Source organism: Hemibagrus wyckioides, linkage group LG16, assembly GCF_019097595.1.
Source record: "Hemibagrus wyckioides isolate EC202008001 linkage group LG16, SWU_Hwy_1.0, whole genome shotgun sequence".
NCBI classification, from domain to species: Eukaryota; Metazoa; Chordata; class Actinopteri; order Siluriformes; family Bagridae; genus Hemibagrus; species Hemibagrus wyckioides.
The window spans coordinates 10944744-10959226 of NC_080725.1; the positions used below are offsets into that span (position 1 = coordinate 10944744).

General features: G+C 37.8%; 1 protein-coding gene across 1 annotated transcript; it reads right to left on the bottom strand.

The window, feature by feature from the left end:
- Positions 1–2629: 2629 nt before the first annotated feature.
- Positions 2630–9258, bottom strand: LOC131367137 (C3a anaphylatoxin chemotactic receptor-like). Its single transcript, XM_058412394.1, has 3 exons — positions 9198–9258; positions 4284–4341; positions 2630–4109 (listed from the first exon to the last, which is right to left on the bottom strand). Exons 1-3 carry the CDS (start codon positions 9256–9258, stop codon positions 3080–3082), a joined length of 1149 nt encoding a protein of 382 aa, XP_058268377.1. The 3' UTR covers positions 2630–3079.
- Between the last annotated feature and the right edge of the window lie 5225 nt (positions 9259–14483).

Below are 14483 nucleotides of genomic sequence, written 5' to 3' on the forward strand. Positions count from 1 at the left end.
ACTTTCTTCTTTTAATTTTCTACAGTTCAGACCGTCATATCATATAATATCAGAAGTAAACACCCTATAAGTATTGTTTCTGTAAATATATTTATTTGCAGAGCCATTCAGCTCATTTTTACAATGCTTATTGCACAGAACACTAAGTTCCTGACTTTCCACAGGTTACGGAAGGAGTGGATCCAGAGGCTGCTGATTCGGAGCCAGGGCATGAACGAAAAAAAGAACACAGAGGAACTCAAAAAGGATTGAGGATAGAAAACTTAATTCTCCTCCCATCATAGATGCAGTCAGTTCACTTTAGTTCAAGTTTGCTTTTTCCCCATTGGATATTTAATAAAATATATTATAAGCCCAAACTGATATTGTGTGCATGTGCATCTTTGTTTAGAATGATTAGGATGGGGTTATTTGTGGGATTTACAGTATATAGATTAATGTCACAAGATTGCGTTCTTTCATGGAGAACCGACACCTTGTACAGAAATAGGAATGGCCTGTGAAACTGCATTATAACTATTTTTAAAAGATCACTTCTCTCTCTCTCTCTCTCTCTCTCTCTCTCAGGTGCATGTATTGGTGAGATGAACAGTTTTGTTTGATTTTTTTTTTGTGAACTGCTGACAATATTTCTCCTAAATTCAAAATATAACTATTGTTATTTAGAGTGAATATTTAAAGGAAATGACAACACATCAAAATAACCCAAGATCATGCAGTATTTGCAGAGCTTTAATAACTCAAATAAAACAAAATGCAAATAAATTGTAAACAAATTGTGTTAGTGTTTTGGCTAAATAACATTAAGACTTCAGTATTTGGTGGAATAACCCCTGATTTGCATGAGTTTTAGCTCCATGCTCTCCACCAGTTTTTTACATTGCTGTTGGGGAACTTTATAAGCAAACAGCTCAGCTTTTCTTGATGGTTTGTGACCATCCATCTTCCTCTTTATGACACTCCAGAGGTTTTCAATAGGGAGATTGGGCAGTCATCTCTTATTTTTTTTGACCGCATATACTGGGTGTGAATACTTATGCAATCAACTTTTTTTATTTATTTATTTGAATACTTTTGCATTATGCATACTGGATCAGTTCAAGATGAAGAATGGTGCTTTAGAACAGGACAAAATAGAACATCCTTCCGAACAAGAAACAAAAAGGTTTCAAAATTAGAACATTTTCTCCAATTGAAAGTGAGAAAAAACAAGTTTAGAAGAAGGTTGATCAGCAAAACTGACAGAAATTTGCATTTTCTGTAAAGTGGGTTTTAGAAGGTTAAACTGTGAACTCGAAACAGGAACTTGTCAGTATGGTAGAAGAAGTGGAGGAAGAAACTATTTAGTTAAGAAAAAGATAGCACACATTCACAGCTATGCATTTGTGCCTTTATTAAGCATCAAATAAGAAAAATTAAACAAAACAGCATTCAACCTTCACAAATGCTTTACACAGTAATAATAATTCAGGTTTATATTTGACTTTTGGTGCCACCCAGTGGAAAATACGGAATACAAATAGGATTCAAGCCGTGCACAAAGCATTAAGACTTCAGCCTTTTTTTTTCTTTTTTTTTTAAATAAGATTTTGAAATAAGATGTCCAGCAACACATACTTTTGCATGCACAATGCTCAAAGACACACACTGCACTAGAAATATTGTGCAAAATATTATACACACAAATATTTGTAACATAATATTAAATTCTACATAACATGAGGCAGGTATCCATGTGAATGCAGTCATTAATTTACTTTTATTTTTAAATCGTATGTCTTGGTACTTAAGGTAGATGTTCTGGCAGAGAAACTGAAAAAATGTCTTTTTCATAACAGATGAAAAGTCAGGGTCTGTAATTTAGATTTTTTTGAAAAACTGTGTTGCAGTAATAATAATAATAATAATAATAATAATTATTATTATTATTATTATTATTATTATTATTAAATAATGATTTGCAAGGCTAACCACAGCCTCTTGTGCATAATAAGGAACTTTGTACATGACACTGTTCTGCAAATCAGGCATTCCCAGAAATGGAACAGCTGCTTAAGCAAAAACTATTTACTGACACAAAAATTGTCTGTAGAACATGAATTGGCCAGGCTATAAGATGCAGAATAAAAAACATCTTTCGCTCAGTCTCTGTTTCAACTGGCTGAAATAACCAAGTCCACAGAGTGGCATTTTTTTTTAAAGGGCTTGTGTTTAAAACTCGTGTGTGGCTGATGAACACCATAATAATTATCTCTCAGCAGTTTCTGAAACCTTAGTCTCTGAATGGCTATAAAATTCCTACAAAGATCATGTTGTGTTAGTCTCTGCTTCAAGATGCCTAACACACTGCCGTCATAGCAAACTGGACATGAGCAGAATGTTTCTGCACACGACATTTAATGTCATTTTGTTCATTTTCACTTTTGAAGCAATAAGATTTTGAAATGCTAAACAGAAACCTAACAAAAGAGAAACATTTTTCCACACTATATAGTACAGTTATTGTAAATTTACAATAAAATCCTTTTCCTCAGCAAATTAAGCATCTAGCAAAAAGAAAAAGAAAGTGCCTTTTGCATTTCTAGGAAAACGTCACCCTGAATGATACTGGATATAAAACGATTACAATCATTTTGGTGCTAATTGGTCATTTGTGCTGTAACAAATATCAGCATTTTCAAACATATGGTATAACGGGGGTTTTTCTCTTAGGTCATAAAAAATGTTCTCTGTTCAAGTGGTGCAAATGTTGAACTCAAAGTCTTTACAAAACAGTTACAGCACAGACACAGCTCAGTTAGTTAGTTAGAGATGACCAGGGCAGTGGTGTCGATCTTAAAAGCAAGAGATTAAATCCTCTCGGCATTACAATCAACAAGCAGTCGCACCTACAGGTGAAAGATGAAAATGAGTACTGATTATCATTATTACATTGATACAGATTGTTGTGCAAATCTTCCAGGGTAGAGTTTTCCTTTAATTTTATTTCTAGAGATATTACACACTACACACGCTAACAAAGTCCAAAGAGTTAATAGGAATATGACAACATGCTGCATCCTTCAAGTCACAGTCACAGCTAGGCAACTGAGGAGTTGGTGCAGCGCGACTGCTGTCCTTGAGAGCTCACCATGATATCGTCACTAAAAGCCTTCTCAAAGACACGTCTCAACGAGAGTTTGATTGTCTTTTTAAAGTCCTGCCCCATAAACACATACAGTACCGGGTTCATGCAGCTGTTGATGTATGTGAAAGAGATGAGCAAAGGGTAAAGCTCTGCAACCACGGCATAGTATGACTTATCATAAATGAATATCAGAACTCCGACATAGTAAGGAAGCCACGAGAAACAAAATGCCAACACAACAGCCAGCATGATACGGAATGATCTTCCTGCCTGAATATGGCTGCTCATAATCTTACAGGCGATACCTGTGTAGCAAAACACAATGCACAGGAGTGGCAGGAGAAAGCCTATCACAAACTCGCTAATGAATATCAGCTTGGCCACATATTTAATTATGCAGTATTTTTTTTTTGTGGTGTCTGAGGTGACTGTTTCTCGCAATAAATTCGGCAGGCTGAGGAGTATGGCCAATGCCCATGCCAAAGCGCAGCATCTCCATGCTAGCCTGACCGTACGGTTGTTCTGAGCCCAAACAGGTTTAACAATCTGGATGAAGCGATCCAGGCTGATGAGGTTCAGGGTGAAGATGCTGGTGAACATGTTGATGATGATGATCGTGGGTATGACTTTGCACATAGCATCTCCATAAGACCAGTCATACTCTAGACGGATTTTATCCACTGTAAACGGTATGGACAGGCAGAACAGGAGGTCAGCAATGGCCAGGTTCAGAAACCAGATGGAGTTAACGGTCTTCTTCATCTTCACACCAGCAATCCACACTACAAAGGCATTTCCAGGAACTCCAAGGAAGCATGATATGCCGAAGAGCACGTATGCTGCGATTTTAATGGATTCCTTTGATTCCTCAGGCCAATCATTTTCAAAGGTAATATTGTCATAATAATCGTAGTCATAGTTGTAGCTATAGTTCATGTTGTTTCCTTTGAGTAATCCAGATGAAATCTCTAACTTTTCAGTTCTGGAAGCAATAGAAGTATGGAAGCAATAGAGACAAAGATTCAATTTACATTAAAGCCATGCAAACCTCCAAGTCTTATAAAAACACTATGCTGTCCCTTTTACAATATCTCACTAGAGAAGATGTTATTTATCATGATCTCGCATGTCAAGTCTAATTCGTGCAGGTTTTTACCCTTCCAGAGGGTAGAAGAAGTGACTTACCCTGCTGGCACCAAGTCCAATTTCAAATTCTGATTATGAAGTGCAAAAAAAGAAGAAGAAAAATAGAAGTTTGCACGAAAAGCTTTCACAAACTGTTGACACAATCGGCCACATCATTTCTTCAAAAGTAATCTTTAACCAGAGGAAACCAAGAAACCAGTGAGAGGAATGAAAAGTGGTTTCTTAACATCCAAATCAAGAGCTGGAATTAATATTCATGTCAAAATTCAGAATGTGGAAAAAAATGTGCTCTCAGTGACTCTGGCATGGTTATTTGTGTCGTGTGCTCTAGTTTGAGAATTTGATTAACTTGCCATTTTACAGTCTACAGAGTTTATGGATGCACCAACCATAGCCACAGTACCACCCACTCAACCATGCCCCCAGTCACCACAGTACTGAACACCTGCACTTGCGCCCAATCGCCGGAGCACTATATAAGCACTCTCACTCCACTGAGTCATCGGCTGGTACTAGGGTTACGGACTCTGTAACTTCTCTTCCTGCCTATGGAGTCTACACCGGTGCGTCTAAACCCTATTCATCTCCTGTGGATCATTGGACTGTTTACTTGCATCAGGAACATCACATAAGACTGTTTCGATTTACTTCACTGTATGCCTTATTCTAGTTATCATTGCATTTACATCACCGTTATAGCACTAATCGTGCACAGAATAAAGAGCACTTTATCTTACCTGCTCTTCCTGGTCTTCGTCCTTGGTGATATAGATTGTTGTGCAAATCATGTTGATCAAAGAGATTATGAAATAAGATTTTGAAATAAGATGTCTTGCAACCTGTACTTTTGCATCCACAATGTTCAAAGATGCACCCTGGACTGGGACTTTGCAAACACTGTGCAAACTATTATACACGCAAACATTTATCTTTCATTTCCAAGTATAGTAAGTTAGCCATGTTAAACTTCCAAAGTGTAACATTTCAGGACAGATAATTGAAGTAATGGATGAATGAATTGAGTAAAGAAAGTCTGAATGGAATCCGCTATTCAACAGCTATTTTACAGAGATATGATTTTTTTTATTTTATGCAAACAGCTTTTCACAACCTTGCTAAGCAGAACAGCTTCTCAAATCGTACGTCTTGGAACATAAGGTGGACATCCAGAGAAACTGAAAAAATGTCTTTTGTCCTCTTCAAACCTTTCAAAGTGATAACTGAATCAACAGATAAATAAAAGGATAAGAGTCAAGGTGTGTAATTCAGGTTTTATTGAAAGTGTGTTGCAGTCTACTTCTTCTTTTCTCGGCTTTTCCCTTCAGGGGTCGCCACAGCGAATCATCTCTCTCCACCTATCCCTATCTTCTGCATCCTCAACACTTGCCACTAGCTTCATATCCTCATGTATTACATCCATATACCTCCTTATCAGTCTTCCTCTTTCCCTCCTGCCTGGCAGCTCCATGTCCAACATTCTCCTACCAATATACTCACTCTCCCTCCTCTGAACATGTCCAAACCATTTTAATCTGTCCTCCCTAACTTTGTCCCCCAAACGTCCAACACCAAACGAACCTTAACATCTTCAGCTCTGCTACCTCCAGCTTTGACTCCTGTCTCTTCCTCAGTGACACTGTCTCTAAACCATACAGCATGGCCGGTCTCACCACTGTCTTGTACACCTTTCCCTTGATTCTCGCTCATATTTTTCTATCACAGGACTCCCAACACCTTTCTCCACCCATTCCAACCTTCCTGCACTCGCTTCTTTACCTCTTTCCCACACTCTCCATTACTCTGGACTGTCGACCCCAAGTACTTAAACTCCTGTACCTTCTTCACCTCTTCACCCCGTAATCTTACTGTTCCACTTAACTCCCTGTCATTCACACACATGTACTCAGTCTTACTATGACTGACTTTCATTCCTCTTCTCTCCATTGCAAACCTCCACCTCTCTTTTCCTCCACCTGCTCCCTGCTCTCACTACAAATCACAATGTCATCTACAAACATCATTGTCCAAGGAGACTCCTGTCTGACTTCATCTGACAAATGGTCCATCGCCATAACAAACAGGAAGGGGCTTAGAGCCGATCCCTGATGCAGTCCCACCTCCACTTTGAACTCCTCTGTCTGACCTACAGCACACCTCACCACTGTCCTGCTCCTCTCATACATGTCCTGCACCACTCTGGCATACTTCTTTGCTACTCCTGACTTCTTCATACAGTACCACAGCTCTTCTCTTGGCACCCTGTCATACACTTTCTCCAAGTCTACAAACACACAGTGCAACTCTCTCTGACTATCACTTTACTTCTCTATCAAAATTCTCAGAGCAAAAATTGCATCTGTTGTGCTGTTTCTCGGCATGAAGCCATACTGCTTCAAATGCTACAAATTTCCACTACCTTCCTTAACCTAGCTTCCACTACTTTTTCCCATAGCTTCAATGTATGGCTCATCAACTTTATCCCCCTATAGTTGCTGCAACTCTGCACATCACCCTTATTCTTAAAGATTGGCACAAATACACTACTTCTCTATTCCTCAGGCATCTTCTCACTCTCCAAAACCCTGTTAAACAAACTAGTTAAAAATTCCACTGCTGCCTCTCCTAGACACTTCCAGACCTCCACCAGGATGTAGTCAGGACCAACTGCCTTTCCACTTTCCATCCTTTTCAAAGCCTTCCTGACTTCATCCTTTCTAATCTTATCTACTTTCTGTTCCACAGAGTTCACCCTGTCTACTCTTTTTTCCCTCTAATTTTCCTCATTCATCAGCTCTTCAAAGTACTCCTTCCATCTCCTATGTACACTCTCCTCACTTGTGAGCACCTTTCCATCTCTATCCTTAATAACTCTAACTTATAACTCTTTCAGTTTGCCTCTTTAACATAGGATGTAGTCTATGTGTATGCTCCTACCTCCACTCTTCTAAGTCACTCTATGCTCCTCCCTCTTCTGAAAACAAGTGTTAACCACAGCCATGACCATCATCTTAGCAAAGTCCACTACCATCCGTCCTTCAAGGTTCCTTTCCTTAACTCCAAACTTGCCCATCACCTCCTCATCACCTGTGTTCCCTTCACCAGCATGTCCATTAAAATCAGCTCCTATCACCACTCTCTCACCCGTGGGAATTCTCTCTATCATCTCATCTAATTCACTCCAGAATCTCTCTTTCTCCTCTAACTCACAACCTACCTGTGGGGCATAACCACTAACAACATTCAACATCACCCCTTCAGTCTCTAACTTCACTCATCACCCTATCTGACACTCTCTTCACCTCCAGAACATTCCTCACAAAGTCCTCCTTCAGGTCCACACCTACCCCATTACTTTTACTATCCACACCATAATAAAATAGCTTGAATCCTGCTCCTGTACTACAAGCCTTACTACCCTTCCACCTGGTCTCCTATGCACACAGTATATCCACATTCCTTCTCTCCATCATATCAGCCAGCTGTCTACCTTTCCCTGTCATAGTACCAACATTCAGAGTTCCTATTCTCAGTCCTACCATACCTTTTCTCTCCTCCCTCCTCTCCTTCTTCGACCAACAGTAGCCCAATTGTCACCAGCGCCCTATAGGTCAACGGCGCCGATGGCGGTCGTTGTTAACCTGGGCCTCGACCGATGTTTTACGCCGGATACCCTTCCTGATGCAACCCTCTCTGTTTATCTGGGCTTGGGACCGGCACAGAAGTCACTGGACTGTGACCCCCATGGCTAAATTAAAAGTGTGTTGCAGCAGTAATAATAATAATAATAATAATAATAATAATAATAATAATAATAATAATAATAATAATAACTCATTTTGCAAGGCTAACCACAGCCTCTTGTGCATAATGAGGAACTTTCTTTGAGACTCGTAATCTCTGGCATGCAGTCAATTTTACTACAACACACTGTTCTGCAATTCAGGAATTCACAGAAATGGAATGGCTGCTTAAGCAAAAACTATTTGACACAGAAATAGAAAAAATATACATGCCACATGTGACTTGCTGATCAACAGATTTGTCATGAATCAAGATTTTAGGGAAATGAGTTCATTTTAACTTTTGAAGCAATACGACTTTGAAATGCTAAACAGAAACCTAACTTTTTTAAAGGGCTTGTGTTTAAAACTCGTGTGTGGCTGATGAACACCATAATAATTATCTCTCAGCAGTTTCTGAAACCTTAGTCTCTGAATGGCTATAAAATTCCTACAAAGATCATGTTGTGTTAGTCTCTGCTTCAAGATGCCTAACACACTGCCGTCATAGCAAACTGGACATGAGCAGAATGTTTCTGCACACGACATTTAATGTCATTTTGTTCATTTTCACTTTTGAAGCAATAAGATTTTGAAATGCTAAACAGAAACCTAACAAAAGAGAAACATTTTTCCACACTATATAGTACAGTTATTGTAAATTTACAATAAAATCCTTTTCCTCAGCAAATTAAGCATCTAGCAAAAAGAAAAAGAAAGTGCCTTTTGCATTTCTAGGAAAACTTCACCCTGAATGATACTGGATATATGTTTATATAGAACTATTACATGCTGAATAATTTTGGTGCTAATTGGTCACTTGGTGCTGTATATCAGCAATTTCAAACATATGGTATAACAAGGGATTTTTTCTCTTAGGACATAAAAAAATGATCTCCATACAAATGGTGCAAATGTTGTACTTTACAAAACAGTTACAGCAGAGACACAGCTCAGTTAGATATTGAAGTTGGATATGACCAGGGTAGTGGTGTTGATCTTAATAGAAAGAGATTAATCCCTGTAGGTATTACAATCATCCAGCAATCCACACTACAAGGGCATTTCCAGGGACTCCAAGGAAGCATGATATGTCATCTTATTAAAAGTGCTGTTAATGAATTCCTTTGATTCCTCAGACAAACCATTTTCATAGGTAAAATTGTCATAATATGTATCGTAGTCGTTGTTGTAGCTATCGTTCATGTTGTTTCCTTTGAGTAATCCAAACGATATCTCTAACTTAGTTCTTTTGTGTGGGAAGTATGGACGTAAGAGAGACAAAGACTTACATTAAAAGACATGTAAAACTCCATAAATGTTATTTATTATTATCTCTCGTATCAATTCTTTAACATCTAATTAATGCAGGTTTTTACCCTTTCAGAGGGTAGAAGTGACTTACCCTGCTGACACTAAGTCACAAATTCAAATTCTGCCCATGAATTGCAAAAAAAAATAAAAGAAGAAGAAAAATAGAGGTTTTGCACGAAAAGCTTTCACAAACCGTTGACACAATCGGCCTCATCATTTCTTCAAAAGTGATCTTTAACCAACAAACCAAGAAACCAGTGAGAGGAATGAAAAGTGGTTTCTTAAAATCCAATTCAAGAGCTAGAATTAATATTCACATTCACACTTCAGAATGTGGAAAAATTGTGATCTCAGTGACTGGCATGGTTATTAGTGTGAGATGGGCTGGTTTGAGTATTTCATTAACTTGCCATTTTACAGTCTATAGAGTTTATAAAGAATAATGTAATTAATAAATAAATGATACCCAGTAGCAGTTCTTTCTAAGAAAATTCTTTGTTGATGAATTAACCAGTCAGGTTTGTACAGGCAGGAATGCTACTGTTACTGAAACTGTGATCTTTCTCCCCTTAGGTCACATCTTTACGAAATTTGGTATACATTTCCGTTGTTATGCAGTTGATACACAACCTTATATGGCCACAAAACCTGACTCTACTTTTCCGTCCTCCTGCCTCACCAACTGCTTAAATGAAATAAACACTTGGTTTTCCTCCAACTTTCTCAAACTTAACAGTAATAAGACTGATCTCCTTATAGGCTCTAAATCTACTCTGTCCAAGTCAAACAGTCTCTCATTTTACATTAATGGTTCCTTAGTTTCTCCCTCTATCCAGGTTAGAAACTTGGGGGTCATCTTTGATAGTATCACATATCAAGTGTTTCCAGATGTTACTTCCATCTCCGTAGCATTGTTTGCCTCCACCCGTATCTCACCCTGCAAACTACTGCCATTTTTACACATACTCTGGTCACCTCCTGCATTAATTACTGTAATTCACTTTTATCTGGCTTACTACGAAAGCTTCTTCACAAACTTCAACTGATCCAGAACCCTGCTGCCCGTATCATAACCCAGATTCCCATCATGCATCACATTAACCCCCTCCCTTTAAAAACTCCACTGGCTCTCTATTAAACACAGACGATTCTTCTCCTCACTCTTAAAGCTCTTCACAACCTTGCTCCACCATAACTCTCAGATCTTATACAGTTATAAGCTCCCTCCTGTATTCTCTGCTCTTCCTCATCAAGGCTCCTCATTACATCGCCTGCCATTTAACCATCATGGATGCTAGAGCATTTAGTCGCACCATTCCAAGTCTCTGGAATTATCTCCCGGAAAACCTCCATAACACAGACTCTTACCACATCCAAAACATGACACAAAGCTTATTTATTCAGAAGTGCTTTTTCCACATGATCTTGGGCTGCACTCAAATCTTCTTTTTTTTTTATATTGTTTTATTGTTGTTTACTGCTATTTTATTATTTATTACTTGCTTGAATTTGTATGATGACCTTGCCTGACTTCAAAGGCACCTATAAAGAAAATGTATTATTATTATTAATTACAGTGAGCAGAAAAGCATCATAAAACAGACAACACACCCAAGTGTTCCTAATAAAGTGAAAGTTGTATATTCAGTATACACACCAGTTTGTGGTTTAGTGCTGCTAACCTGCTCTGATTATTTAACGCAAAGGTTCAGTTTAAATGCTCAGACATATTTCTTTTACTTTGTTTCACTGATTTCATTAAAATTGTTTCAAACAGCCCAAATTTCAGTTCAACATAAACCTACATCCACTAGATGGAAGGCAGATTCTGGGCTTAATAATCTCCTCTACATCTGATCAGAAGATTGAAATTGCTGGTCTTCGTTTCAGTTAATAAAATACATCATCTTTATTAGTTATTTCTTGTACACTGATTTCAAGCTATTTTCTGTCCATTCAAAGTGCTAGATATGGTTCTTGAAGCCTTTTCTTAATTTTGCCCATTTTTAGATTTGGGGTAACAAGATTTCAAAATGCTAATCAGAAAGCTAATAAAAGAGGAACATAATTAAATAGGTTTCAATACTATACAGTACAAAACACCATTTTGTTAACAATATGAAGGGCCACAGCATAATTCAGGTAGGTGGTCCCATATATTTGATAACTCTACAATGTTGCATCATCATCTCTTTATTTAATAAGTGGAATTGGTTTGTATGGAATACCGTAGTATATCACACAACCAGACATACATGTTTATGTTATTACAGAAAATTATCATAACACTTTAGTACTAGGTATAAAACCATCCTTTATTTACATTTTAAAGAATTCAAGTGAGCTTACTCTCAGATTTTAGACTTCATGCTGTTTGTGTGTGCATGCTGGAAATAATTTCTTAAATCATTTTTAATTATACTATTACACTTAATCATATTGAACCAGACTCCAGACTGAACCAGTGCTTATTCAAGAGCGATTAGACAAAAGTCCCTGAATCTGACAAACTGTCCAAGAATGCAAAACTGAGGTCATGTCCTTAAAATAACTACCGCTCCTGGAATGTGTTCTGATAAAATCTTGACTCAGGCTCATGGGTTTGATGTCCTGTAAACAACATGCAATCGTTCACATCACAGGAGGGCAAACATCTCAAGTTCTCCTAATTTAGAAATCCTGTAATTCAAGTGAAAAGGTGGCCTGTTACTCATACCAATAGTAAAATCAATGTGCACCTGATAAATCTGGTGTCCATTTGATTATTAGAATTACAAATGACATTAAGAACCTTGTATATTGGTTTTCCATTATAGTCATTTTTATAACATGTTACAAAAATGTTAAGCCATAGAATTTACCTTAAAAAAGTAATTAGAAATAAAAAAATATATATTTATAATAAACTTAAATAACCTCTCCAATTATTACAACCATGTTCAAATTATTGGAAGACTTTTCCTCAACAAAATAATAGTAGAATAATAAAGTGTCTAGCAAATGAAAAGGAAGACAAAAGTGCTTTTTGCATTTCAACCAAAAACTCCGAACATGTTTTTTTAAAAAAAAAAAAAAACTCTGTTGAACAATCATTATTTTTTGTATAGTTGTACAGTTTCAATGGAAAGAAATACCAGTGATTTCAAACATCAGAAATTCACTTAGTTCCTAAAAACAAAACAGTTTCGTTTCTCCATTCAGAATTTTCCACCATTGCATATTAATGAGGAAACGTGACATAGAACTAGTGGAGATTTTGCAAACGTTGGGACTCAAAGTCTCTACAAAATGGTTACAGCAGAGACACAACTCGGTTAGTTAGTGAACTAGGATATGACCAGGGCAGTGGTGTCGGTATTAATGTTGAGAGTTTAGAAAAACAAGTGCTTTAAAGAGTAAAGGATTAAACCGCTGCTGCATTGCTCTATTTAGTTACATCACCGTTATAGCACTGATCGTGCACAGAATAAAGAGCACTTTATCGTACCTGCTCTTCCTGGTCTTCGTCCTTGGTGATATTATAGATTGTTGTGCAAATCATGTTGATCAAAGAGGTTATGAAATAAGATTTTGAAATAAGATGTCTTGCAACCTGTACTTTTGCATCCACAATACTCAAAGATGCACACCGGACCTGGACTTTGCAAACATCAGATAAGACGGTTTCGGTTTACTTCACTGTATGCCTTATTCCAGTTACCATTGCATTTACATCACTGTTATTATATTACTGATCGTGCACATAATAAAGAGCACTTTATCTTACCTGCTCTTCGTCCTTGATGAACTGTGACATTTAGAAAGAATAGTGTGAAAAAACCAAACCAAAATACCCAGCAGCAGTCCTTCTGAAGAAAATTCCTTGTTGATGAATCTGGCCAGTCAGGTTCATACAGGCTGAAATGCTACTGTTACTGAAACAAGCACTCTTTACTATCACAGCGAGAAAAGCATCACTGAATGGACAACACGCCCAAGTGTTCCTAATAAAGTAAAAAGTGTGTGTATGTTCAGCATACACACCAGTTTTTGGTTTAGTGCTGCTAACCTGCTCTGATTATTAAACACAAAGATTCACAGTTTAAATGCTCAGACATATTTCCTACCAGTTTTTGTTGATGGTTTTTTTTTCATTTCAAAATATTTTGAAACAGCCCAAATTTCACTTCAACGTAAATCTGTCCACTAGATGGAAGGCAGATTCTGGGCTTAATAATCTCCTCTACATCTGATCAGAAGATTGAAATTGCTGATCTTCGTTTCAGTTAATAAAATACATCATCTTTATTATTTATTTCTTGTACACTGATTTCAAGCTAATTTTTGTCCATTGAAAGTACTAGATATGATTCTTGAAGCTTTTTCTTAATTTTGCCCATTTTCAGATTTGTGGTAAAAAGATTTCAAAATGCTAATCAGAAAGCTAATAAAAAAAAGGAACATAATTAAATAGGTTTCAATACTATACAGTACAAAACACCATTTTGTTAACAATATGAAGGGCCACAGTATAGTTCAGTTACTGTAGGTTGTCTCATGTATTTGATAACTTCATAATGTTGCATCATGTTTGCGTATCATCCAAATCGCTCCACAGATGATGCCATCACCACAACCCTCCATCTGGCCCTCTCACACCTGGACTGTAAGGACTCATATGTATGAATGCTGTTCATAGACTTCAGTTCAGCATTCAACACAATCATCCCTCAGCAGCTGATTGAGAAGCTGAGCCTGCTGGGCCTGAACACCTCTCTCTGCAACTGGATCCTGGATTTCCTGACTGGGAGACCTCAATCAGTCTGGATCAGGAACAGAATCTCCAGCACCACCACACTGAGCACTGGAGCTCCTCAGGGCTGTGTGCTCAGTCCACTGCTGTTCACTTTGCTGACTCAAGACTGTGCAGCAATGCATAGCTCCAACCATATCATTAAATTCGCAGATGACACGACCGTGGTGGGTCTCATCAGCAAGAACGACGAGTCAGCATACAGAGAGGAGGTGCAACAACTAACAGCCTGGTGTAAAGCCAACAGCCTCTACCTGAACGTCGACAAGACTAAAGAGATGGTTGCTGACTTCAGAAGAGCACAGAGAGACCATTCTCCGCTGTT